The sequence below is a fragment of the Eptesicus fuscus genome, chromosome 10 (assembly GCF_027574615.1).
Source record: "Eptesicus fuscus isolate TK198812 chromosome 10, DD_ASM_mEF_20220401, whole genome shotgun sequence".
In the NCBI taxonomy this organism is placed as follows: Eukaryota; Metazoa; Chordata; class Mammalia; order Chiroptera; family Vespertilionidae; genus Eptesicus; species Eptesicus fuscus.
The window spans coordinates 93,866,562-93,893,310 of NC_072482.1; the positions used below are offsets into that span (position 1 = coordinate 93,866,562).

The following is a 26,749-nucleotide window of genomic DNA, read 5'->3' on the forward strand; positions in this document are numbered from 1 at the left end:
GGAAAATATTTATGAATATTGAGGATACTAGTTGTTCACTGAGGTGGTTTCCCATATATTTCTATAAAATATAAATATTCATATTTATCAACACCATTTGAAGGGTTCTTGCTTGAAAAGATGAATATCCTTGAGTTGGGTTAACTGACAATTTTTTCTAAAAATAGTTCTAGGTGTGGGAAGTGAAATGACTTATTTAGGGCATTAGATTACAGCCCAGATAGGCTTTCAGCTGACCGGCCCTATATTTTTAGTATAGATTTCTCTACTTTTAATAGTCCTTGATAAATATTTATTGGTAACAATATAGAACATCTGACATTAGAGAGGGTAACAGGCTGGCTGTTTTTGAATGGTCAAAGTTTAGCTTCTCATCTCTTTTTAGTAGAAGATCACGCACTTCAGCTAACACCCTGACCACTGAGGTTCTTCTGTGCCCAGAGTCAGCCTGAGCCCCATTTTCCTTTAAAAGGGAAGGAAAGTTCTGGCTTAGAATGCCTGGGCACCCTGCATTCTGCTGCATAATTTGGGCGACTGAGAAACCAGCTGGCCTGCTGCTTGGTAATTCCTCAACACTCTGGTATGCCTTGATGTTGCCAAATAGACTGGAAGGATTCGGAGAACAGGAAATAAACTTCTGGGAGATAAGACGAACTGTAGACCAGACGAGAGAGGAAATGAGAATATGAATCCAGGGAAACATTAGCAGTTTGACTTTATTTTTAAACCCAGAATCATCGGAAAGATTTCTTTCCCTAATTTAGGGGAGCTAACCACTTACTCAGGTTTATTGGTTAGAACTCACAGCAAAGAAGTATGTGTGGGGGGACTACGTTTCCATTTATAGCTGCATCTCAGCGGGTCAGGAACTGCCAAAGGATGTGCTGGAGCCGGTGAACTTGCTGTTGATGTTAAAGCTACCACTGTGTTCTCCTAAGACCAAGAAATCTGTGACGTTAGAAATGACTTTAGATCTTACCTTTTCTCTTTGGTGTTTGTGACATGCTGTGACTGTGCTGGCTGTTTTCATGAAGAAGAGTCTGATTACTGATATGAACCAAATATGCAGCCATACCTGGATGTTAAAGCGAAAAGGAAAAGTATAGAAAATGTGACTAGCCTTTATGCTCTCAAACATGACACCTTGTCATCAGATACTCTTTCATAAGGAAGGTCATAGTACATGGATAGCTTTCAATAGCCTTTTATAGTTCATGTGTTAACTTACCCGTGGTCAGCAGTGACTGTCATGTTATTGGTCATAGTTTGTCCTGTGGCAGCCATTCTGGAGGCTGTCAGTGATTGTGGGCCTAAAGGCGAGCCTGTGGCTTTAGGAACCAAATAGTAGCAACATGCAATTGGGTGCATTGCAAGGCTCAGGCCAAATCATCACTGGGCCTGAAAGAACTTTATAAAGTTGGCTTTTATTGGCCATTTGGAAATTCTAAATTTTATGACACATTCAGTGCATTTAAAGACTTTTGTTGCCGTTTTGGTTTTACAGTTTTAAAAAAATTAGATCAGTAATTTAAATAGAGAATTAAAAACACTAGAATCAAATAAATGAATCTGGATTTGTTGCCCCCCATCCGCCTGTGTCGAGGGTCCGCCTGTGTATGTTCACAACTCTGATTGCAGGTAGAGCCCTAGATTGTGTCCATTTACTGAACTGAACTCGACAAGGACAAAGATGGCTTAGCACCCAGCAGTTTGTAATAGGCAGGCTGGGAGTTTGAAAGCTATTTCAATAACCTTTTATAGTTCAAAGATACAACTGAATAAGGATAATAACTTCTAATTATGTATTACTCTTTTGAACAATATATTCAAAATTACTGTGTGTCAGTATTCCAAGATGATCAGGGTTCTGTCTCTTTCCTCGGGCAGCACAGCTCAGTAGGGAGGGCATCTGTGCAGTGACAGCTGCCACCCATACAGTGGGTGGTGTGAGCGCTGCAGGCAGAGCTGGGACCAGAGTGCGGCAGGCGCTCAGCAGAGGGGAGGCTGAGTGGGGCTGCTGGGAGCTGTCGGTCAGCATCCTTGGAAGTTGCCTTTGGCGTGGGAACCATCAGCTAAGTTAGATTTGACTAGTGATTGCCATGTCTTGAAGTTGCAGCCTCACAGCTCTCTTTGATTTTTGAATTTTTAAAAATATGTATATTTTTATTGATTTCAGAGAGGAAGGGAGAAGGAAAGAGAAATAGAAACATCAATGATGAGAGAGAATCATTGATCAGCTGCCTCCTGAAAGTCTCACACTGGAGATTAAGCCTGCAACCCGGGCATGTGCCCTGACCGGGAATTGAACTGTGACCTCCTGGTTCATAGGTTGATGGTCAACCACTGAGCCACGCTGGCTGGGCCAGAGATGTTTTGTTTTGTTTTGTTTTTTTTTTTAAAAGCAACAGCATCCTTACTTTTTAAAAAAATATATATTTTATTGATTTTTTTTTACAGAGAGGAAGGGAGAGGGATAGAGAGTTAGAAACATCGATGAGAGAGAAACATCGATCAGCTGCCTCCTGCACACCTCCTACTGGGGATGTGCCCGCAACCAAGATACAGGCCCTTGACCGGAATCGAACCTGGGACCTTTCAGTCCGCAGGCCGACGCTCTATCCACTGAGCCAAACCAGTTTCAGCGCATCCTTACATTTTGAGTGGGTAAGAATTTCCTCTTGGAAAATTTGAGCATTTTATCATGCATCTTATAACTAATGCTAATGCCATTAGTTATGGGGCCGCCTCTAGCTCTGTGGTGCCTTGCAAACAAAATCAGGTGTGCCCATGTACAACTTGGAGAAGTGACTGGGCTTCTGCTTTGGTCTGTGTTTTGGACACAGATGGGCGTGAGGAGGTCCTTGGCCATCTGTCATTGTACAGTTGACCCTCAGACAACATGGGTTTGAACTGCATGGGTCCACTTCTATGTGGCTGTTTTTCAATAAATACATAGTCAGCCCTCTGTATCCCCCAGGTTTTGCATCCACCAACTGCAGGCACAGATGGCCAATTGCACGCATTGATCTGTGCCATCTTATATGGCAGCCTTGAGCATCCTCGGATTTTGGTATTCATAGCAGTCCTGGAACCAGTCCCTCATAGAAGCTGATGGATAGCTGTAGTTAAGTTTTGGGGGAATTAAAAGGTGTAGGCGGATTTTTTTATGTGAGTGGGGTCAGTGCCCTTAGTAAGGGTCAACTGTATACATTAGAATTTGGAAACCATTTACACAGGTGCCACATGTTCATGAGGGTAGTTCAGTGGTCGGCAAACTGCCGCTTGCGAGCTGTAGTTTGCCGACCACTGGGGTAATTCGTTTATTAGGCACAAAGCCCTGGGAGGAGACGGGATCCAAAGCTTTCTATGAACATCAGGAGTGCTCTTGCCAGTTAATGATAGTCCTAGTTTGACAGACACACCTCAGTATATATTCACATATTTGTGGATGTTCTGGCTCCCAGCTGGACTTCCCAAGAGCAGAACTGGTCTTCTCCAGCTTCGTATTGGTTACAGCATCACACAGCAGAAACCTTAAGTATGAGCTGAATGTCTGACAGGTTGACTTAATTCGGCATGATTACTAACATGGGCCAGTGAGGTGACACTCAGAGAACCTTCACACAGTGAAAGTGGGGAGTCGGTCTCGTGGCTCCTGGGCTCCTTCATAGCCCTGTGTCCTTAGAGGTTTCCCTGGACTCTACGAGGGCTGCCCTCACGCATTCTCCTAATTCCACAGATCACCTTCCAGAGGGTCTGCCGTTTAGATGGAGTGATAGTTGAGAAAGATCAAAGTCATTTCCAAATTAGCCATGTTTAGATGCTGAACTATTTGAAAATAAGAATCTAGAAAATGTATGGAGAATTTCACATTGGGAGGAAAATGAAATTAAATAGGTCTCATCCTTGCCTCTTACTGCACTAAAAAATAATACTCTGATTCAGATGCACAATATAGTCTGTGAAAATTGTTTTCCCCTCATACAGTCCTGTCAGGTGAAAGATCCTTGCACCTGTGAGAGGCACGACAGAGTACAGGTGGCCTCTGGGCCCCGTTTTTCTGGCGTGGGTATTTCCATGCTGCACTTGATCACTTGCTCGGGTGTCTGCTGTTTCTCAGGAAGCCCTTTGCGGGTCTGGCTTCCTGTGACTGCCGTGCGTGGACTACGGCCTGGCCTCTCCACCAATCCCCACATCCTCCCCAGTCTTTTCCTTTGACCATGCATTCTGTTCAGTCTGAAGTTTGATCTCTTTGTAGGCGTAATCCTGGCCCACTGGTTCATTCCCTGTGGTAAATATCTTCTTGGTTGTTTTCTAGGTTGTGCTGGTGAGGTGGAATGAGCCATACCAGAAGCTGGCCACGTGTGACGCAGATGGAGGGATATTTGTGTGGATTCAGTATGAAGGAAGATGGTCTGTGGAGCTGGTCAACGACCGAGGGGCTCAGGTGAGTGGGCTGGAAGCTCTTTCAGTGAAAGACTGCTGGAGAGACAACACAGGTCCTGTGGCCCAGGGCAGATGGAATCTCTTTCCAGAAATGGGTGGAGTAGAAATAAATAAAACTAGAACACTGCTTTTCATGTTTGTGTGTATATACTTCAACTGTGCTGCTCTTGTGAGAACGCTCTGAGTCCTCAAGCTTTAATTAAATCTGTGAAATCACTTTCACATTCAGTGTTGTGATTGCATGTTAAATTTGGGTCGTTGGAAGTACTCTGGCATATCACTTCTTTGCTCCCTTTCACAAGGTATTTTCCTGTGTTGTAATCTTCCTGGTTGTCTCACAGGGAGCTCCACATGACTGTTTCTCACAATCCACTCACCAAACTGAGTTGTCAACCTGAGTTCTTCTCTCAGGTTGCAGTGAGCGTGGCCACCTGTTGTCCTCCCTCAGCTCTTCCTTTCTGATAGAAATTTGTCTCCCCCGGAGGAGAACAACTGCTCCAGGGATGCCCTGCTGAGCTGTGCTATTTTCAAACCGCTCCATAGACTCTTCCGGCTTAAGGGGCAACTCTGCCCTTCCTCCCCCGTGAGGATGGGCAGCACAGCACACACGTGCCATCCCAGGGATTTACAGAGCTAGGGCTTCAGAACCGAGTCCTCAGGGGACCTTTGTTGATAGGGGGTTTCTTAGTCTCCTCTCCTCTCCTAGGATGGTTTCCCTGTGAGCTCCCCAAGTTTGAAAGTTAAAAAGATCAGTGAAGTGGCATAAAATTGCAAGGAGTGAAGATACTAGGTGTGCCAGTTAATAATGCGGATTTTTTTCAATAGATGGAGTTACACATATATTGATATATCTGCAATTTGATATGTATGCTATTTTGTATTGACAGCAAGCTTCAAAACTTAATATGTCAAATTTGCTGAAGGTGTTAACATCATAGATATTTTTACACTTAAAAATGCCGAATTTCATGCCAAAAAGCATTTGTGGGAAGTTTTAATTCATTACTTTATTTTGAAGAAAAAGTTATTGTATACTTCGGAAAGCTTATGGTGAAAATGCTCCATCTCAAGATACTTGTGAACGCTGGTTTAAACGCTTAAAAAGTGATGATTTCGATGTGAAAGACAAAGAACATCCAGGTCAACCGAAAAAGTTTGAAGACCAAAGTTACAAGCATTATTGGGTGAAGATGCGTGTCAAACTCAAAAACAACTTGCAGAAAGATTAAACGTTGCTCAGCAAACAATTTCCGATCGTTTACAAACAATGGGAAAGATTTTAAAGGGAGGAAAATGGGTGCCACATCAACTGAACGAAAGACAAATGGAAAACCGAAAAGTCATCAGTAAAATGTTGCTTCAACACCTCACCCCTCCTTGTTACTCAGATGTGACCCCAGTAGGTTGCCCATCTGTGCACTTCGCCTCTGACATGGTACATAACACCCAGGGAAGGTGCTTCCTGACATCAAGAGGCAAAAGGGCCACTGATCTGGAAAAAGCTGACTCTTGGTCAGCAATGCTTTTGGAGAAAGATTTTGATCAGAAGAGGGGAATGTGAAAAGTAATAAACAGAAACCTCATTTAAAATGGTGTCAGGAGGCTGGAAGAGAGAACTTTTATGCACATTTCACCCAACACACAGGACTGACCCCACAGGAAGAGAGGCACCTGCATCTCTGATAGGAAGTGATACTAGACTCAGCAGGAGGGGGAAACATTCCTCCCAGGAACAGCTCAGCCAATGGGAGGCTGCCATAGCTCAGCCAATGAGAAATCACTACCCTGGGAACTTTGGGTTTCCTCCAATGGAATCTGTTTACAACAGTCCTCCCAGTCCATAAAAGAGTGTGTCTCTCCTTGTTTCTCTGCACTAGCGGGTGGTTCACCTTTACAGCCCATGTCCCTAACATTAGACAGAAGAGCTGCAGCCTCGGCAGCCAGTAGAGCTGTCACCACATCCTTTCTCCTGACTGGCAGCCTGTCTGAGGAGGGAACCTTCTGCCATGTCCACGTAGCAGCTGTGTGCTCTCTACCACCACTGTATTCCTCAGCTTTTCTTGTCATGTAGAGTTTGTGCAAATGGCATGCTAGGGGGAAAAAAAAAAAAAGATGACTTGAGACCTGGGGTTGAGTGAGCTTACATGGACCATAGAACATCTGGAGCACCTAGACTCTCACGAAAGCCTGTGCCGGCTAAGTTCTCCCAAAGTAATCATTGCATCTTGTGATCTGATTACATTTTCATATAATTTTACTTTGTAGAGCTCTCATCCTACACATCTCCGAACCCATTGAGCAGTTGTCCTCATTAAATGCCTGCATTTTGGGGAGGTTTGGTTGCTTTTAATTGTGTTGAAGTCAAATCTTATTTATGTGAGGGAAGAACATAGCACTCTGATGATGATGACTCACTGGTCGAAGGAGCAGTGGCTCTCTACACCAGAAACTGTCTGGTAGGAGGAGGGACAATTCTGTGACTTGAAAGAGAACTATCCTTGAAATCTCAGAGAAAAATAATACTTTTTAGAAGTGACAGGTGATCCTTGTTACATAGCATGCCTTTCATTGAGACAAAGCAATCAAACATCTGGCAAAAGCTGATTGATGCTTCAGTAATTTCTTTTTTAGGAAATGATTGAGTCCTTTGTTTCAAAGTCGAGTCTGGAACAGTGTATGCATAGTTTCAAGTATTAGCCGCCAAGGATGGTCTGATAAAAGGTGCCTCAGGCATGGGCCATGCGGGCTGCGGCTCAGCTGCAGTTAATCCGTCCGAGAACGCGCGTTAGTGAAGCAAGAGCACTGTAACCCCCTGCAACTGAAAGGCAACCAGTGGAAGGGGCTTTCCACCGGTTTTCTTCACAGCGTTTGGCACTGCGTTCCCCGTTTTTGTTTTTCCATTTGTTGCATACTCTTATCACTCTGTGCTGACCTGATTTAATGAAACCAATTAATTCATGTAAATATCCTATGTGGTCATTTTTGTGATTATAAGATTGGTGGTATCTTGGACAAGATTCTTTTCACTGACTGTATCAAGCATGTCAAACTCAAAGGCTAACACAGGCCAAATAAACAAGGTTTAAGTTTATGTGGGCCACAAAAAAACAAAAGCTTCAATTTTCATAGAAACAGGTTTATTTCGATAGAGACATGCTGAATACAAAGGGCTGAAATAAATGAGTAATCATTAACATAAAATAATAGAACATTTTAATAAAAATTAATATTTTTCTTGTACATTAACTTACCAGACACTGAATAACTGCACAAATTAATAAGTGTAATGCAAATAAGCCTATTTTTCTTGTTCTCCAAAAGCGAAATATTTCCTGTTGCGCACACCAAACAAGTCAGTCAGTCCAAGACTAATGACAATAGGCTGCTAAAATATTCGCTGCTAGTATTAATGGAGAGAGATGGTTTGCCTGCATGTAAGGCGCGTAAGGGAAATGAATGCAACACGATTATAGTAATCAGTCATTAGCAAACGTTGTAGTTTGTTATTAATAACTAGAGGTCCGGTGCATGAAATTCGTGCATAGGAGCTGGGGGGAGGGGTCCCCTCAGCCCGGCCTGAACTCTCTCGCAATCCGGGACCCCTCGGGGGATGTCCAACTGCCAGTTTAGGCCCGATCCCTCAGGCCTAAACGACAGTTGGACATCCCTCTTGCAATCTGGGACTGCTGGCTTCTAACCACTTGCCTGCCTGCCTGCCTGATTGCCCCTAACCACTCACCTGGCTGCCTGATCACCCCTAAATGCCTCTGCCTGCCTACCTCATCACCCCTAACTGCTCGCCTGTCTGCCTGCCTCATCGCCCCTAACCACTCGCCTGCCTGCCTAATTGCCCCTAACCACTCTGCTTGCCTGCCTGATCACCCCTAATTGCTCGCCTGCCTGCCTGCCTCATTGCCCCTAACTGCTCGCCTGCCTGCCTCATTGCCCCTAACCACTCTGCTTGCCTTCCTGATCGCCCCTAACTGCTCGCCTGCCTGCCTGATCGCCCCTAACCACCTTTACCTTGGCCCCAGCCATGGCAGCGACATCCGGAAGGTCGTTCAGCTGTCCAGTCTAATTAGCATATTGTGCTTTTATTATATTAATAATTATGTATAAGAGGATATTGTAAAAATCAAGTTACAAAATTTCTATTAAAACGTTTCTTACATACCGCTTTATTGGCTGGGCTGCAAAAATAATCGTGTGGGCCGCATGCTGCCCATGGGCCACAAGTTTAATACGCTTGGACTGTATGGTTTAGCCCTCTTTTAAGATGTTTTTCCTTTTAGCACAGTATTTTCCAAGATAAATGAGTTAAAATTAATGTAAAGAAAAGCATTATCTTTGCAAAATGAAAGAAAGGACTTTCAAATTTTATTGAAGATTGGATTGGACTTCATGAAAATGTAAAACTTACTCTTTGGAAGATACTGCTAAGAAAATAAAAAGGCAAACCACAGAGTGGAGAAATTCTTTTCCATACACAATTCTGATAAAAGATTGTATTTAAATTTTTTACAGCACAATAGGAAGGCCAACTTCTTGATATATATGATTAGTTGAATGGGAATACATATATATAAATACATGTATATGGCAAGGAATTTGAACAGACATGTTCCAAAAGATGATGTACAAAGGATCAATAAGCACGTGAAATCATGTCATTGGGGAAATGCAAATTAAAACACAATGTCATACCACTGCACAGCTACTAGGAAAGCGAAATAAAAAGACCGACAACACGGAAGTGTTGGTGAGGTATGGACCTGCTAGTACTCTCAAATACTGCTGATGGGGGTGTAAATGGTGTTACCACTTTGGAAAACAGGTTGGTAGTTTCTTATGCAGTTAAACATACACTTAACCATATGAACAAGCAATTAATTTTACTGCTGGGTGTTTACTAAAGGGAAATGGAACCATGTGTCTACAAAAGGTCTTGCCCATTTTGGTTATCCCATCAGTGCCTGTTTTCTCTGTAAAATGGCCATGATAATACCTCCTACAGGTGGTCTTTATGAAGTTAACATCTGTGAAGCACTCACCACCACACTGACACATACTTTTCAAATGATGTCTTTTACATTATGTGATATTGTTATAATACATATATTATATACTAGAGGCCCGGTGCACAAAATTTGTGCACTGAGGGGGTTGTCCCTCAGCCCAGCCTGCACCCTCTCCAATCTGGGACCCCTCAGGGGATGTCCGACTGCCGGTTTAGGCCCAATCCCTGTGGGACTGCTGGCTCCCAGCTGCTTACCTGCCTGCCTGCCTGATTGCCCCTAATCACTTCTGCCTGCCAGCCTGATCACCCCCTAACCACTCCCCTGCCAGCTTTATTGATGCCTAACTGCTCCCCTGCCAGCCCAATTGCCCCCAACTGCCCTCCCCTGCTGGCCGATCACCCCCAACTGCCCTCCCCTGCCAGCCTGGTCGCCTCTAACTTCCCTCCCCTGCCATCCTGGTTGCCCCTAACTGCCCTCCCTTGCAGGCCTGGTCCCTCCCCCCGCAACTGCCCTCCCTCCCCTGCCGACCTGGTCGACCCTAACTGCCCTCCCCTGCAGGCCTGGTCGCCCCCAACTGCCCTCCCTCCCCTGCCGACCTGGTCGCCCCCAACTGCCCTCCCCTGCTGGCCTAATTGCCCACAACTGCCCTCCCCTGCCACCCATCTTGTGGCGGCCATCTTGTGACCACATGGGGGCGACTATCTTGTGCGAGGGCGTGATGGTCAGTTTGCATACTACCTCTTTATTATATAGGATTAGAGGCCCAGTGCATGAATTCATGCACAGGTGGGGTCCAGCCGGCCTGCCCCGATCAGGCCGGGCCAGCCAGGGAAAGGGGACTCCCCGGCCCCGCCCCCTGGTCGAACTCCTGGTCAAAGGGGACAATTTGCATACTAGCCTTTTATTATATAGGATATTTATATTGTTCTCTTTAAAGCCACCTTGATCTTAGCCAAAGGCTAAGTTAAAGGCTACTTCTAGGTCTTTGATGCAAGTGCTTTCCATTTAAGATTACAAATTGACCACTTTTATCTGTGTGTGTCTCAAAGGTGAGTGATTTCACTTGGAGCCACGATGGGACTCAAGCGCTTATTTCATATCGAGATGGGTTTGTCCTGGTCGGTTCTGTCAGTGGACAAAGACACTGGTCATCTGAGATCAACCTGGAAAGTCAGATCACATGTGGCATATGGACTCCTGATGACCAACAGGTAATGCATCTTGAATATAGGTGTGTAATGTTAAAACCATGAGAGCTGAGGAGGAAATGAGTTAAAAATTATCACACAAGGAAAAAGGGCTGGGGCTAGGGGAGTTTGCTCCAGAGCTTCTTAAAGAATCACAAAGCAAAAGAACAATGACAGTGTCCAGGTAAATATTAAAACAAAAATTTGAAGTGAACCATAGATTGGAGAAATAATATTTCCCACCAATATGGTAAACATTGGGTAAATATTTTAATTACAGAAAATGTTGACACAAATTTAGTTTTAAACCTACGTAAGTAGCCAATTAATAAATGGATAATGGACATAAATAGTAATTTACCAAAGAAGTTCAACTAGTCAATAATCATGTGGTGGAAAATTATTCTCAGGGAAAAAATGCAAAATAGCATAATGAGGACATATTTTCACTTTTAGCAAAAGTAGTGATAAACTGATACAGATGATTTTACTGATTATTGATAAGTGTACAATCAGGTATTCTCATTCATTGCTAGTAATAACCTGTATTGGACGTTTGAAGAAGCATTTTGGTGTACAGTATGTCAAAAATATTAAAAATTATCAACCATTTGACCTGGTAATATACTTTAGGAATTTATCTAAAAGAAACAAAGGGAAGCCCTGGCCAGTGTAGCTTGGTGGTTAGAGCTTCAGGCTGCACACCAAAAGGTCTTGTGTTCGATTCCTGCTCAAGGGCATGTACCTAGCTTGCAGGTTTGATCCCTGGCCCTGGTTCCATGTGTGTCTCTCGTGAATGTTTCTCTCTCTCTCTCTCTCCCCCTCCCTTCCTTTCCCCTTGTGTCTCCCCTCCCTCCCTCCCTTCCACTCTCTAAAAAGCAATGGAAAAAATATCTTCTTGTGAGGATTAACCAAAAAAAGAGAAAGAAACCAAGGGAAGAAAATAACAGTTGTTTATTAAAGTATTATTTATGATAGTACAAGTTTGGCAGCAGCCTGCTGGTCTCAAAATAAGATGGTTAAGTAAACTGTGGTGTAACCACTTAAAGTATTACATGGTAGTTCTGTAAATTGTAAATTGTGGTTATAAAGATGGTGTAATAATTTGGAAGAGCTCTTATGTTAAGGGGAAAAGTCTGGATTTGAAACGGTATATGTGGTATGAAACGGTATATGTGGTATGATTACCACATCATAAACACCCAAGAGAAACCCGTCTGTGTAGTGTGAAGAACTGGAACGAAGTGAACCCAAATGTCACGGACAGGTTGTGATTTTATGGTGATGAGCCTTCTGGTCATTTTTTCAAACCTAATTTCAAAATAATTTTTAATGTTCTACTTTCATGATAAAACAATATATAATAGCCTAATAAGATCAGATGTTGATGATTGATTTTTAAATATAATGTTTATGAGGTAAAACCTTTGTAAATATAAAACTTGTGTTGTCTAAGTACAGCAGAATCCATAAAACGCTGCAACATTTTAAGCAGTATAATATGGAACCATACTTTTATTTTGAGACACTTTTTTTTACTAAATTTCTTTCCTCTAGTCATATGTTTCATGTTTCCTTTTTTTTTTTTTTTTAAGTAAAAATGGCCAATTTGTTTTCTTCTCAAACAGTATTGTGAGAAAGGAATACATTGAAATTGAGATTCTATATGGGTACTCTAGTTACTTTAAAATCTCACTGGTTTTAAACACTGCCCTGCACTGAGAGAGCTGTTGAACTGATATGGCCGAGGACCCTCGGGTTTCTGTCAGCTCTTGGTGTCCACATTGCAGAGGGCTTGTCCCTCAGCCAGGCACGAACCCCGCGTCCAGCAGGGAAAACATGAGACAAATTTACATCATTTCATCGTCAGTTCGTAATTGAAAGCATTTTTGGAAGATTTGAACAGAGCATTGATTTATAGCCTAAAGAATAAATTAAAGAAGTTCTTCCTTCATTTGGCAAAGACCAAACATTGGGCAGAAACTCATTTACTGATAGTCACTGAGCACCCACTCATGACAGGAAACGTGAGAAACTCGGGTGCAGACTTGCCCTCGAGAAGCTCATGGTGTAACGGGAAGGACAGACATGCAAAGCGGAGCCACGTTCAGCGTGCCGTGGAGTCCATGGTTAGCATGAGGTTAATTCTGTGTGGTGGGTCCTGACGCCTTCAGACGTGTTTCTGAGCACTTGTGATGTGACAGACACATACTGGACACTGGGGATAACACATCAGCGCGGTCTTTTCTGGGAGAGGACCTGGCTGTGTGTGTGTTGGCTGGCTGGTTGGTTGGGAAAGGACAAGATCACACATTTCGTCTGGGACTTGTTGACTCTGAGGGCCCTTTGGCACATCCATGTAGCAGGTAGGCAAGGGCATGTGTGAGCCCAGAGCAAGGGCGAGGCCTGGCCAGGCAGCTAGCGTGATGGGGCCCTTGAAGCCGTGGACATGACTGGTGTAGAGAGAGAAGAGGGCCTCGGGCCAAGCCTGGACCAGGAGCCAGCCCCGGAGGAGAAGCCAGCTCGTCTCCCTAGAGAGAGCACCCGAACGAGGGAGGAGAAGCCGCAGAGACTGATGTCCTGGCCACGGCTGTGCTATTATTAGACTTTCGGTCTTGTTCTCTTCGAGTCCGTGGCTCACTAGCCTGGTCTCATGGGAAGTGATTAGGCATGAAAAGGACATGTAATAGGCAAGATTTTTAAAAATCTGATTTCATGTTGTATCTGTGACATACTTGTTCCAAAACAGAGTAATTCCCCCCATCATTGCTTGACAACTAGAGTATCAGTGCTGGTTTTTCCTTCTCTCCGATTGTATAGTGTATTCTCTTCCCAAGAGAGCTGTGGTTGGAACTGGTTAATGGTGGAGCTTTGGGGGGCGGGGTGGGGGGGCGCTTTTTGTTCCATTTTGCCTTACTGTAATGTTCAGCACTGGCCACCAGTCCTTTTATTCAGGAATTAGGTGTCTGTTCTGTTGTCTGGCATCAGTTTCTCTAAAATGAAAAGAAGTGTGTTATTTAAAAAACACTTCAATGCAGAGGCATTTCTTCCTCCGTTCACAAATGCTGCCACGATCACCTGCTGTGACAGGCCGTGGGAGATGGCGGTGAGCAGAGCGGGCCTGGTCCCGTCCTCAGAAGCTTACGGTCTCGTGTGGGAGTCAGCTGTAAAAACCACACAGGAAAGACTGAGGGTATGATGACTACACCAGGGGAACGTGGTGGGTACGGGGGAGTCCACCACAGCCTGGCGGGAGCTCCTTTCCTGCGTCCTTGTGAAGAGTAATTGTTGGCTAATGAGGTACCATTATGAACAACAGAAACCACAGATAAGTGACCAGGCACAGAGCTGCTCTTGAGAACAGACTGGGACAAAGGAGCGAGGCTGTGGAAGCGGGAAGAAAGCCTTTGTCCCCCTGACACCTACCTTCCAGCGGGCTCCCCACATAGCTCTTTCACTTGAAACATGTAAATCATACATTTTAGTTAAAGTTACAGGAAGTCATGTTCTGTAGTTAGCACCATTTAAAGCTGCTTACCGACACGCTCAGGGTCCGCCATTCTCGAGTTCGCAGTGTTCTGTTGGTTTTGTCTGTTTCTCTGTAAGTGGAGGGACTAACAAATTGACCACCACTTCTGAGGGAAAACAGTTTTAGCCGGGGTTTTTTTAGCTTTCGGTCATTAAAATGTAGATCATGTTTAAAGAAATATTTGGTAGAAATTGATTTGTCCTAACAGTCCTGTAAAATCTGTGAGCTTATTGCTACTTAATGAATTATAAGGGAACCGAGGTCCCCTCATGACATCCGGCTGGATGGCCGCACTGTCAGGGAGCTGCCAGCCTCGGTGAGATACTCATGAACTGCTCTGATGGGGGCGGGGTAACTCCCACCCGCTTCCTCTGCCTGCCTGTGCTCTAGCTCTGCCATGTGCCCGTCCCATCCCCCAGCAGGCCCCTGAGTGTGTGCTCCCAGACCCGGGACCTGGGGGAATTCCCAGGGCCGGCCTCAGCACCGGACATCTCCGCCCACCCAGCTGCTTCCAGCAGTGCTGGTCCTTCACTCCCAGGAGTCTGACAGTTATGAGGGCAGCTTTCCGTCTAGTGCTCATCACAGAGTCAGCACTCAGCGAAGGTATCAACACCGTTAATACTTTATAACATTAATTATTCACTAATACCATTCTTATTCACAGTGAAATAAAACAGACAAACTATTTCAGGAACATCTTCTTTTGCAAATATGATTAGATAACATGCTTACATAACCAGGTGTATTTTCTCTAGGTCAAACATACATCTAAGTTTGTCTTCTAAATTTGATAAATTCTTAACAATGAACCTCTGCTACTTCTTTATTTTCCAGAAAAATAAGTGCATATAATCCTCTTTTTTTTTTTTTTTTTTTTAAATTTACACTTTTATTGTGCTTATACTTTTCTTTTTTTTTTTTTTTAAATTTCTTTATTGATTAAGGTGTCACATATTTGTCCTCATCCCCCCATTCCCATCCCACCCCTCTCCCCACGCATGCCCCAATCCCCTGTTGAACTTAACCGTTGGATAGGCTTATATGCATGCATACAGGTCCTTTGGTTGAACTCTCCTCCTCCCCCCACCCTCCCCCTACCCTCCCCTATCCTCCCTCTGAGGCCCGATAGTCCGATCGATGCCTCCTTGCTTCTGGTTCTGTTCTTGTTCCTCAGTCTATGTTGTTCATCATTTCCCCTAGATGAGCGAGATCATATGTCACTAGATATATACTAATAAGAACTGAATGTGAGACGAGCAATAATAGTTATGCTGACAGGCAAATGAATCAATCTGTAGCGAGCTTCCCCCTGGACCAACAGTTCTTTTGAGACCCAATTTCAATGTCCAGTAGTTCCTTATGTGTACATGTCAGCACTGACCCCTCAGCTCTGGATGGTGGACAAATGGTGGTAATGGAGGTCCGACTCCCTCTGGTTTGGTCTCGGCCGAACCCAGGGGCACGGCGTCACCCGGACTAAGGGGCACGTGGCCTCACCCATACCCAAGGGGCGCGTGGTCTCACCCGGGCCTGGGACCCAGCCTCACCCGGATGGATCCAGGGGCGCACGTCCTCACCCGGACCCAGGATCTGGCTTCACCCGTACCCAGGGATGCTTGGCCTCTCCCAGACCCAGGGGCACGTGGCCTCACCCGGGCCTAGGTGCACGAGGCCTCATCCGGATCCAGGGACACATGGACGCACCCGGACCCAGGGACGCTTGGCCTCTCCCAGACCCAGGGCCACTTGGGCTCACCCAGGCCTAGGTGCACGAGGCCTCATCCGGATCCAGGGACACATGGTCGCACCCGGACCCAGGGACGCTTGGCCTCTCCCAGACCCAGGGCCACTTGGGCTCACCCGGGCCTAGGTGCACGCGGCCTCACCCAGATCCAGGGACACATGGTCTCACCCGGACCCAGGGATGCTTGGCCTCTCCCAGACCCAGGGCCACTTGGGCTCACCCGGGCCTAGGTGCACGGGGCCTCACCCGGATCCAGGGACACATGGTCTCACCCGGACCCAGGGACGCTTGGCCTCTCCCAGACCCAGGGCCATTTGGGCTCACCCGGGCCTAGGTGCACGAGGCCTCACCCGGATCCAGGGACACATGGTCGCACCCGGACACAGGGACGCTTGGCCTCTCCCAGACCCAGGGCCACTTGGGCTCACCCGGGCCTAGGTGCACGCGGCCTCACCCGGATCCAGGGACACATGGTCGCACCCGGACCCAGGGATGCTTGGCCTCTCCCAGACCCAGGGCCACTTGGGCTCACCCGGGCCTAGGTGCACGAGGCCTCACCCGGATCCAGGGACACATGGTCTCACCCGGACCGAGGGACGCTTGGCCTCTCCCAGACCCAGGGCCACTTGGGCTCACCCGGGCCTAGGTGCACGAGGCCTCACCCGGATCCAGGGACACATGGTCTCACCCGGACCCAGGGACGCTTGGCCTCTCCCAGACCCAGGGCCACTTGGGCTCACCCGGGCCTAGGTGCACGAGGCCTCACCCGGATCCAGGGACACATGGTCGCACCCGGACACAGGGACGCTTGGCCTCTCCCAGACCCAGGGCCACTTGGGCTCACCCGGGCCTAGGTGCACGCGGCCTCACCCGGATCCAGGGACACATGGTCTCACCCGGACCCAGGGATGCTTGGCCTCTCCCAGACCCAGGGCCACTTGGGCTCACCCGGGTCTAGGTGCACAAGGCCTCACCCGGATCCAGGGACACATGGTCTCACCCGGACCGAGGGACGCTTGGCCTCTTCCAGACCCAGGGCCACTTGGGCTCACCCGGGCCTAGGTGCACGAGGCCTCACCCGGATCCAGGGACACATGGTCTCACCCGGACCCAGGGACGCTTGGCCTCTCCCAGACCCAGGGCCACTTGGGCTCACCCGGGTCTAGGTGCATGCGGCCTCACCCGGACCCAGGGACACATGGTCTCACCCGGACCCAGGGACGCTTGGCCTCTCAGACCCCGGGGCACGTGACCTCACCCATGCCTAGGTGCACGAGGTCTCACCCGGATCCAGGGACACACGGTCTCACCCGGACCCAGGGACGCCTGGCCTTCCCCAGACCCAGGGGCATGTGGCCTCACCCGGGCCTAGGCGCACGAGGCCTCACCCGGATCCAGGGACACACGGTCTCACCCGGACCCAGGGACACCTGGCCTCCCCCAGACCCAGGGGCACGTGGCCTCACCCGGGCCTAGGCGCACGAGGCCTCACCCGGATCCAGGGACACACGGTCTCACCCGGACCCAGGGACGCCTGGCCTCCCCCAGACCCAGGGGCACGAGGCCCCACCCGGATCCAGGGACACATGGTCTCGCCCGGACCTAGGGGTGCGTGGCCTCTCTCAGACCCAGGGGCACGTGGCCTCACCTGGACCTAGGTGCACGAAGCCACCCGGACCCAGGGGCGCGTTACCTCTCTCAGACCCCTGGTCGCGTGGTCTCACCCGGATCCAGGGGCTCACGGCCTCACCCGTACTCGGGACCCAGCCTTACCCAGATCCAGGGGCCCACGGCCTCACCCGGACCCAGGGTTCAGATTCGCCCGGACCCAGGGGCACATGGCCTCACCCGAACCCGGAATCCAGCTTCACCTGGACCCAGGGGCGTGTGGCCTCACCCAAACCCAGGGGCGTGAGGCCTCACTTAGACCCAGAGGCGTGTGACCACATCTGAGCCCAGAGGCTCGCAGGCTCGCCTGGACTCGGGTCTCAGCGGGGTTTCGTCTTCTTGATCCCAATTCCTGTTGGTCAATTCCCTCTCAGCAATTCCTTCGGTCATTATCTCAGAGCTCCAGGGCGGCTGCCGCAGAACTCGTTGGGCGGCGGGCTCGGCAAGGCTCCGGTGTGCCCGGTGCCCGGCGATGGGCTGGTCCGGTGTCGCTGCGTCGGCCCTTGGGTCTGCAATGGTGGCCAGTCGCTGAGCGTGCGCACCTGGCCACTTCGGGGCATTGAGATTCTTGAAGGACTCGGAGGTCAGCAAGCACGGAGTCTCCCACCCCATGTCTCCCAGGGGCTCGTCTGTCCGTGCTCGGCAGCGAGTGGAGCCGTCCCTCAGCCGGAGACCGCCGGGGGAACTGCGCCGAGCACGTTCCAGGCCACCATTGTGTCGCCTGAGCCATAGTTCTTAAAGTGTGGACTTTGGGTCACCGGCATCAGCATCATCCTGCGTACCCCTCTCTTTTATTCTAGTTGTAGAGCATCTGCTCAGCCAGCTCCCCGGTCTTTCTGGCTGGTGTCTGCTCTGCTCTCCCGTCGTAGTCTCAATATTGTTGTGGTAGGCAACGATCAGGCTGCCGCCCTATGTCTCCATCTTGGTCCTCCTTTGTACAGTTAAGTCTTGATTGTTGTTGGTGTCACTGGGAGGAATTGTCCTCCAGGCCAATTGGCCGTGAGGACCGTCTTTGTCCATATAGGAAGAGTTGCTGTGCAGGAGACATGTTTGTGGGCCGGGTCTTGATGCAGCAATGCCTTGGCGCTCACTGAGTCTGCCTCTAGAATGCCTCCCTTATGCAAGTGATTGAAATCTGGTGTCATCTTCCACCAACCACTAGATGCCCTCGTTTCTGGGTCTCCAATGCAGTGTGGGTCAGCCACTACCTGAGGCACTCAGCAGGAAAAAGCTTCTGCTCAGCTTGGCTGGGGCGGAGCTACAGGGTGGAGCCTACAACCTTGGCTTCCTGTCAGCCCCGCCCTATGAGGCTCCTGTGTCAGTGTCCCTCTGTATTCCTTGCAAACACCTCTGAGAGAAACGCGCCCTGGAGTTTCGCCCACTGCCAAACAGTCCAGTCCCTCCCCTAATGAATCTGGACTCCCAGATTCTCGCCTGGAACTCGGTTTCAGTGCAGTTGGAACTGGGTCTCAGCGCAGTCTGGCGTCCCTGTCTCCTTCCCAGCAGGGCCACCCAGTGGCGCAGGCAAAAGTCCGTCCTCTGCGCACCTTCCAGTGCGCGCGTCTGGAGCCGCCGCTTCTCTGTGCCTCCGCCACCACAGCCCAAATTCATTCCCCCAGCGTGCGCCTGGCTTCCCAGGGTTTCGCCCGGAACTGGGGTTCAGTGCAGTCGGAACTGGGGTTCAGCACGGTCCTGAGCTTATGTCTCCTTCCCGCTAGGGCAGTTCAGTGGCGCAGGCAACAGTCCGTCCTTTGCGCCCCTTCCCGTGCGCGCCTCTGGAGCTCTGCCTTCCCCCGCTCCTCTGTGCCTGTGCCCCACAGCCCAGATTCATTCCCCCAGCCTGCGCCTGGCTTCCCAGGGTTTCGCCCGGAACTGGCGCTCAGTGCAGTCGGAGCCGGTGCTCAGCGCAATCCGGAGCCTTTATCTCCTTTCTGCCAGTGAACGCCGGCCAGGCCGTCAGCCGCCCCCTCCTCTCCGGCTCCATCTTCCCCGCAGGCGCGCGCGCTCGTGTCTCCGCCAGTTTCTCCATACCTCAGGCTTTTACGGCTCCCCCGATTGTCCCCGTGGCCCTCTCCTTCCCCCCAGCTGTGGGCATTTCAGTCCGCCAGCTCTCCTGTGGTTCTGGACGATGTCCGTTCTGACCTCTAGTTGTGCCTTTGAAATTGTTGTGCCCGGCTGCAGGTTAGGTGTTTCACCTATGCCGCCATCTTGGTTTCTCCGCATATAATCCTCTTAACCCTCTTCCTTCAACCCAGAAAACAAAGCAATCCACAAAAAGTGAAACCAGGATTTGCTCATATTATTTGATAATGTCCATACAACGTAATGAATATATTGATTGTGCTGCTGGTCACATTTCAGTGTTAGAGGACTCAAGTTTTTGCAATAACAGCCAGCTAAATGTTCACTGCTTAATGCTTTGTGTATCCCCTCAGTTGCTTAACTGGTCTGTGTTTTTATTCCAAATATACTTTGTCCTTCTAAACAAGTTGGGGTGATGAGTGTGTGGGAACCGCAGGCCTCCCCTCCCGTCCATCAGCAGTCCTGGTGCTCACCTGCAGGTGCTGTTCGGCACGGCCGACGGGCAGGTGATCGTCATGGACTGCCACGGCAGGATGCTGGCGCACGTCCTCCTGCACGAGTCCGACGGCATCCTCAGCATGTCCTGGAACTACCCTGCCTTCCTGGTGGAGGACAGCAGCGAGAGCGACACGGACTCCGACGACTACTCCCCGCCCCAAGGTAGCTCGCTGCTCCCCAGGGACCAGCGTACGGAGGGAGTGAACCCCTTTAAGGCAGAAGGGGAAAGGTCTGCCGCAGGCACAGCACCCTGGCTTGTTGGGAAGAGTTCGCGAACCGAATTGCAAAGCCCAATCTGTGTTCTCGATTTGACTGTCTCCTCTCTGCCACCCCGTCTCACTGTCGCTGGTCAGGTTGATGAAGCCCCGTTGGCATAGGATTCCTACACACAAAATGCTCTCACTTCGCCTTCTTCCTTCCCCAGATGTGTATGTTACGCTTCCCAGAGAATATGCATACACATATCTGTGAATGTGTGTGTTTATTTATTTTAGGAGAAGACAGTGTTTACACATAAAAAAGTTAAGATCAGTGCTAGTGTTGCAGGGTAGGTAGGTCTTGAGGGAGATTGTTCTTAGCACCGACAGATGCACTTGGGAAGTAACTGCCCCGGGTTCTCTGCTGAGCACCCTCTGCGGACCAGGTAGTTTGGAGTGGTGCAGAATGGTGCTTTATTTAGCAGTATCCCAGGCCAGAGTCCGATCTGCATTGCCAGGTGGTTTTCAAGACCCTCCACAAGATTGCAGCGTTGTGGCCCTGGATTTGGGTCATGTGCTCCTTGTCTCTTTTTCACTCAGCACTTTTGTCCCCACAGATGGTCCAGCAGCATATCCCATCCCGGTGCAGAATATCAAGCCGCTGCTCACCGTCAGCTTCACCTCGGGGGACATCAGCCTAATGAATAACTACGATGACTTGTCTCCTACTGTCATCCGCTCAGGACTGAAAGGTACTGCATATGACCCTGGGCCCAGGGATTCGTTTTCCAGGCTGGGCCTTGTACACCCAGCACTTGTTGATTCTTGTCCCCTGCAGTGACCTCTTTCTGACTTCAGGGAGTCTGTTAGAGGCCATTTCCTTTCTCTTTTCCACTTACCTGACAAGTCGCTGCCTGGTCTTGCCTAGAGGAGGGATTCCTGACCTTCAGGCTTCATCGTCACCTGCTCTTCTCCCACTACAAGAGTGGCCCTCTCTCTGGTGCGCTGTGTTCGTCTCTGGCTGACACTGTGTCTGCGGAGTAGTGGATGGCTGCACCTGCTGTTCCTGAGGCAGCAGATGGTGCACGAGACACATTTACACAGAAGCCCCTGTGGTTTAGCTTATTAAAGCCTTACGGTTGGGCAGTAAAGTTACCTTGGATGTATTATTTTGTTCTCTGTTTATCAGACGAGATTGTATTGGAGCAGCATCCCCAACACATTCCCACCAAATTTGCAGATTAGAGACACGTGTGACTTTGGGGAGGTGACCCATAATAGCCCTCCCAGATGAGAAATTTTTTTGACTAGAATTTTATTCTAACTCCCATCTTAGATCCACATGGTCTTTTTCTGTTACTGTCTCAAATAAATATAATCAGAGAACTTCCAGCGAAGAAAGGTGACTTATGATATCCTTTAGCTTATCACCAGCACAGTGACTATGTCACATGGAAAAGAACTTAGAGTGCCCGATAGACCATGATGCCTGCAGCCAGCCTTCATCCTCATCACCTGCCACATGTTTCTTCCTTGCAGGTTCATTTGTGTGTGTATAGGGGCGGGAAGTGATTTTGCTTTGCAAATGTTTCCCAAGCAAGTTGTGCCTTGAAGAAAGATCTCCTGAGAATCCCAAATTTGGGACTTTTTTTTTATCACACAATGAACCATAAATTGGTTCACCTTATTCGGAGTTTTTACCCTTTGTTGTGACTTTTACTCTTTCTTGAGGATGTAGGGGAGGGAAAACATTTCCCTCTGCCCATCTGAGGTTCCGCAACTGGGGCTCTGTAAACTAGACTGACCAAAGACAGATTGAAAAAAAAGACAAGAGAAAAAAAGCAAGCAGAAATGTATTACCTCAGGCATTGCACTTACCCATGAAAGCACTCAGGTGAGTAACTCAGGGGTGGTTAGAATGTGGAATTATACAGCATGTTAACAAAGAAGCAATACATCTTAGGGAAATGACAAAACCAAGTTAAAGGACTAAGTTAATAGGGCAGCAAATTTGTGGGAACTAATTGACGATAAGGGCTAGTTCATAAATTTGTTTTATAGATTCATCTAGTATCTTTTCTGGGTTGATAAAGGTCTAAAGTTGTCTCCAGTGATTAATTTATGTCCTTCCTGGTGGGAGGTCATACACGTTTACAAATTTGTCCTGCTTTTATACAATTATGGAGAGCAGAGAGCTTGTCTTGTATCTTATTTCTTCTCAAAATAATCCTTATGCCAATAAGGCATATTTTGGATGGCACATTCTGCTACCCACCAAAAAAATAAATAAATAACGTAGCCAAGAGTACAGAAATTCAAGAGCATGTCTCACTTTACCCCACATTGCCTTAAAATAAAGGAATTCAAATTCATATTGCTTTGTTTTGTTTCTCTGTTTTATAGAATTTTCTCTTTTTAACATTTCTTTGAGCACACAATGGCCCTATTATTGTGAAACTTACTCCTTTTAAAAGATTGACTTGCCATTATAGACTATAACTGTCTCAGGATAACTTTATAACTGTGTCTAATGCACTCAGAATTAAGATTCAGGAGGCTTTGTCTAGGAGTAAATGACAAAGACTTATGCAAGGGTCTTAGAGTTTGCAGATGGAAAACACAGCTAGGCAATACCAGACCATTCCAATAGAGAAAGAAAAGCTGAGTTCTTATAGGACAAAGTACATTCTTGAGAAGAATCAGTCCAGCCTTCTTAGCCCTGCATTGGTCCAAGATGGTAATCGTCAGATGCCCAGTGATCTGGACAATGGATTAGTTTCTTCTTGAGGTCACTCAGATGGTCATCTGAGGGTTTGATGAATGTTCAGGCCATTGACGCACAGTGACCCAGGCGCATCCAGGCATTGACGCAGGACTGGAAAGTCCCGAAGGCTAAGTCCCCAGGCTAGTCAAAGCAAGAATGGCATCAGCATACTTTATTGAATAATTTAGAGGCTTGACCATAGTGACTCCATTTTTTTATTCACTCTATTCCTCACCTGCGCTGAAGAAATCCCTGCGCATTTGCTTGTGAATATTTGGGCTCATTCTTAACTCAGACACCCAAAGTGTCCTAAGAGCCTGGAGTGCCCAGCCTGTCTTTGAGCAACCTCTGAATGTGACTGTGTCTAGGTCAGCCCTGCGGGAGCAACAACCTACTTTTCTGTTGGTAAAGACGAAATGCAAAGACTGTGATTAACATGAATAAACAGCAAAAAGAATGGTGCCGGTGCCCACTCACCCAGCGACCAAAGCGGGTGAGCTAGGAGCTGTGAAAAGGGAGTGCTGTTGTCTGTTTCTGTGGTGTTGCACTGATGCTTCTGCCCTCGACAAGGGTGGACCTCATCTTTTCCTGGTTTTCACCTGTTAGTGTTCGTGCTCCTCCTTTTGACATCTTGGTGCTTACAAAGGAACCATCCAGAAAAGGTCGTTTCCGTTTCATTACCACAAGGCTCTTCGCTGGAGCGATTGAGGCATTCGGATCCAGAGCACACTGTGGTGTGTGCACAAGCCCTCTCGCTTCCTCTATCATCTTTTTAAAAATCTATTCACCAGGATATGTATTTGATTCTTTTAAGTTATTTTTCCTTTGCTCCACCTTCTTCATATCCTCTTACATGAAAAGGGGGTGGGGGACTCCTTTCATTGATGTGCGCTCTCTCTCAGGGTGTATTTTTTCACTTGGTGCTTGTCCGTAACTCCTTCCTCTCAGCTCTCGGCTGCCTCTGTCTCTGCTTTCTGTCTGTGGCTGACTTGACGAACGAGCTCCGGCTTCCCTGGGTCTGGAGAGTCGTCATGCCCCAGAGGCCACTGTCTAGTCTTCAAGGGAAGTTAGTTTCTGCGGTGACCTCAGGATGGCTGGTGCTAATGTCAGCATCAGTACCGCACCTGAAGAGAGAGGCCGTGATCATGTGTGACCTGTTAGCGCTTAGGGGCTGTTGAATTGTAGACCCAGCTCTTACCCACGTCCCTGTCCAGCCTCTCTGCAGAATGGGCCCCTGAGTTCCAGACTTCTGGGATCTCTGTATAAACCACAAACAATCTTAGGGTCTTGAGGGAGAAAAGCTCTACTGTAAATCTTATTAGTCCCAACAGCTTATTTCACCAGCAAGAAGAAGTAACTGGCTCACATTGGGATTAGGCAAATCCTTTCATAGCCATTTCTTGTAGGCACTGAAAGGTGGTAGGAGGGCACCACACCTCCCGTGTGGACATTTCTCTGACAACACTCGCACCTCACAGAAGTATTTATCTTCTTTCCTAAGCCCACAACATCGTCAGCTGTTGGATAGGAGTTGGGGCCTTCATATGCAGATATGTTCTTTACCTGCACATTATCTGCTCAGGGTGCATAGAAACCAAATGAGTATAAAGTTAGGCTTTGCTCTGATTTACTTTGTGCTTTTAGCATTTATGACTTCTTTGAGTCATCTCTTGGTCGGGGCACAGCAATGGAAAAGCACTTAGGATGTACATCATAGTTTTATTAGCTTGCCTGCTCTCCCAGAGTTCTGCAAGTCCTGTTTCGGAATTGCTGGCATTAGAGATAGATATTTAGCATGCCAGCTTTGTCGTATATTTTCTTTGATTTAGTTATCTTTCAGGGGCACTGCAATTCCGTTCTAACTCATCAACACCTGTTTTTAATAGAGTCTGTATTGTTTTCGGAGAAATAGGTAGCTAATGTCTTCAGGAGAGAAAAGGGGAGAACCACTGTTGTCTTTGTTACGTGTTTCTTTTTTAAACTACTTAAGTGAAAGTTCAGGGAGAGGCATGTTTCAGGCCATTTCTTCTTTGTGATTGCAGAGGTGGTGGCCCAGTGGTGTACGCAGGGAGACCTTCTGGCAGTCGCTGGTATGGAGCGGCAGACGCAGCTTGGTGACCTTCCCAATGGCCCTCTCCTGAAGAGTGCCATGGTCAAGTTCTACAATGTTCGTGGGGAACACATCTTCACACTGGACACACTTGTGCAAGTAAGGATGTGGGGGGGCATCCACTGTGTGCCCCAGTCTTCATGAAAGAGTCAGGAGTGGGTTATACTCACTGTAATTGTCTTTGACAGATTTTAATCCTTTGTTGACTTAAATTATGGGGTCTGAACCAGGAAACATAGGGAGAAATACATTTTTGCTTTTTAACCAAAATACTTTATTGCCCAGTCAAATGAATGGACAGTAAGCAGAGTGACCTGGTGTTGATTATCAGTCTGAAGTAGAAATCAGAAATGTGCAGAAGTGGATGCTCAATCTTAATTTATTCACTCCGATTTTATATTTGTTAAGTCAGTAATGTATTTTTATGTTTCAACTAAGTTACTATTCAGCAGTGTTTAAAAGCTTAAAGGTCTTTGAGAAAGTGCACAGGTGGGCCCCTTTCTGTTTGTTTTTATGTTCCAGAAATCTTCAGACCATTCATTCTTGTCTGGGTCAGGTATGGCAGAGGATGAATCCTCAGCAGGGTAGACTGGACACAGAGCTGGGAGTGAGTTGATGATTGATGGGGGTGATAGTAAACTAGGGACTTATGTCCTAACCTTACCCAGCTCATTAGAGAGGCAGGTATACCATATTGGGGTATTTTGTAATTAGATGCAGGCATTAATTATTTAAATATATCTTTTAAAAAAAACTATAGTAAAATATACATAACATAAAATTTACCATCTTAACCATTTTAGTTAGGTAGTGTGAAGTATATACCATTGTGATCTAACCAATCTCTAGGACTTATTCATCTTGTAAAACTGAAACTTTATCCCATTCTGTTTCTATGCATTTGATCATTGTACATACCTCATATAAATGGAATCATACAGTGTTTGTCTTTTTATGACTTTTTAAAATTTTAGTTAGCATAACCTCCCCTCAAGGTTTATCCACGTTATAGCATATGCCAGAATTTCCTTCTTTTTTAAGGCTGAATAATATGCCATTACATATATGTATATACATATACACCATTTTATACATTCATCGTTCAGTGGGCATTTGGTTCCTTCCACCTTTTAGCTATTTAGGTTTAATGCTGCTGTGAACAAGGTTATACAAATATGTCTTGAAACACTGCTTTCAGTTCTTTTGAATAAATACCCAGGACACTTGCTGGATCATATGATAGTTTTATTTCTAATTTTGGAGAAACTGTCATAACTGTTTTTCATGGTGGCTGAACCATTTTACATTACACCAACAATGCCCAAAGGTCCTATCTTCTCTACGTTCTTGCCAACACTTGTTATTTTCTGTTGCGTGTGTGTGTGTGTGTGTGTTTAATGGGTGTGAGGTTTTTATTTGTATTTCCCTGATTGTTACCTTGAGCATCTTTTCATGTGCATTTCACCTGCTTATTGGCTGGCCATCTGTGCTGCTTTGGAGAAATGT

The 26,749-nt window shown here is 47.3% G+C and overlaps 1 protein-coding gene across 5 annotated transcripts in view; it reads left to right on the top strand.

The window, feature by feature from the left end:
* Positions 1-26,749, top strand: part of TULP4 (TUB like protein 4) — a 145,299-nt gene that overhangs the window by 90,937 nt on the left and 27,613 nt on the right. For all 5 annotated transcript variants that reach the window (XM_008154666.3, XM_054721729.1, XM_054721726.1 and 2 more), the window contains 5 exons: positions 4,319-4,447; positions 10,514-10,675; positions 20,154-20,334; positions 20,987-21,121; positions 25,176-25,342. In XM_008154666.3, the coding sequence (XP_008152888.2) occupies positions 4,319-4,447; positions 10,514-10,675; positions 20,154-20,334; positions 20,987-21,121; positions 25,176-25,342 (774 nt within the window). The remainder of the gene's footprint in view (positions 1-4,318; positions 4,448-10,513; positions 10,676-20,153; positions 20,335-20,986; positions 21,122-25,175; positions 25,343-26,749) is intronic.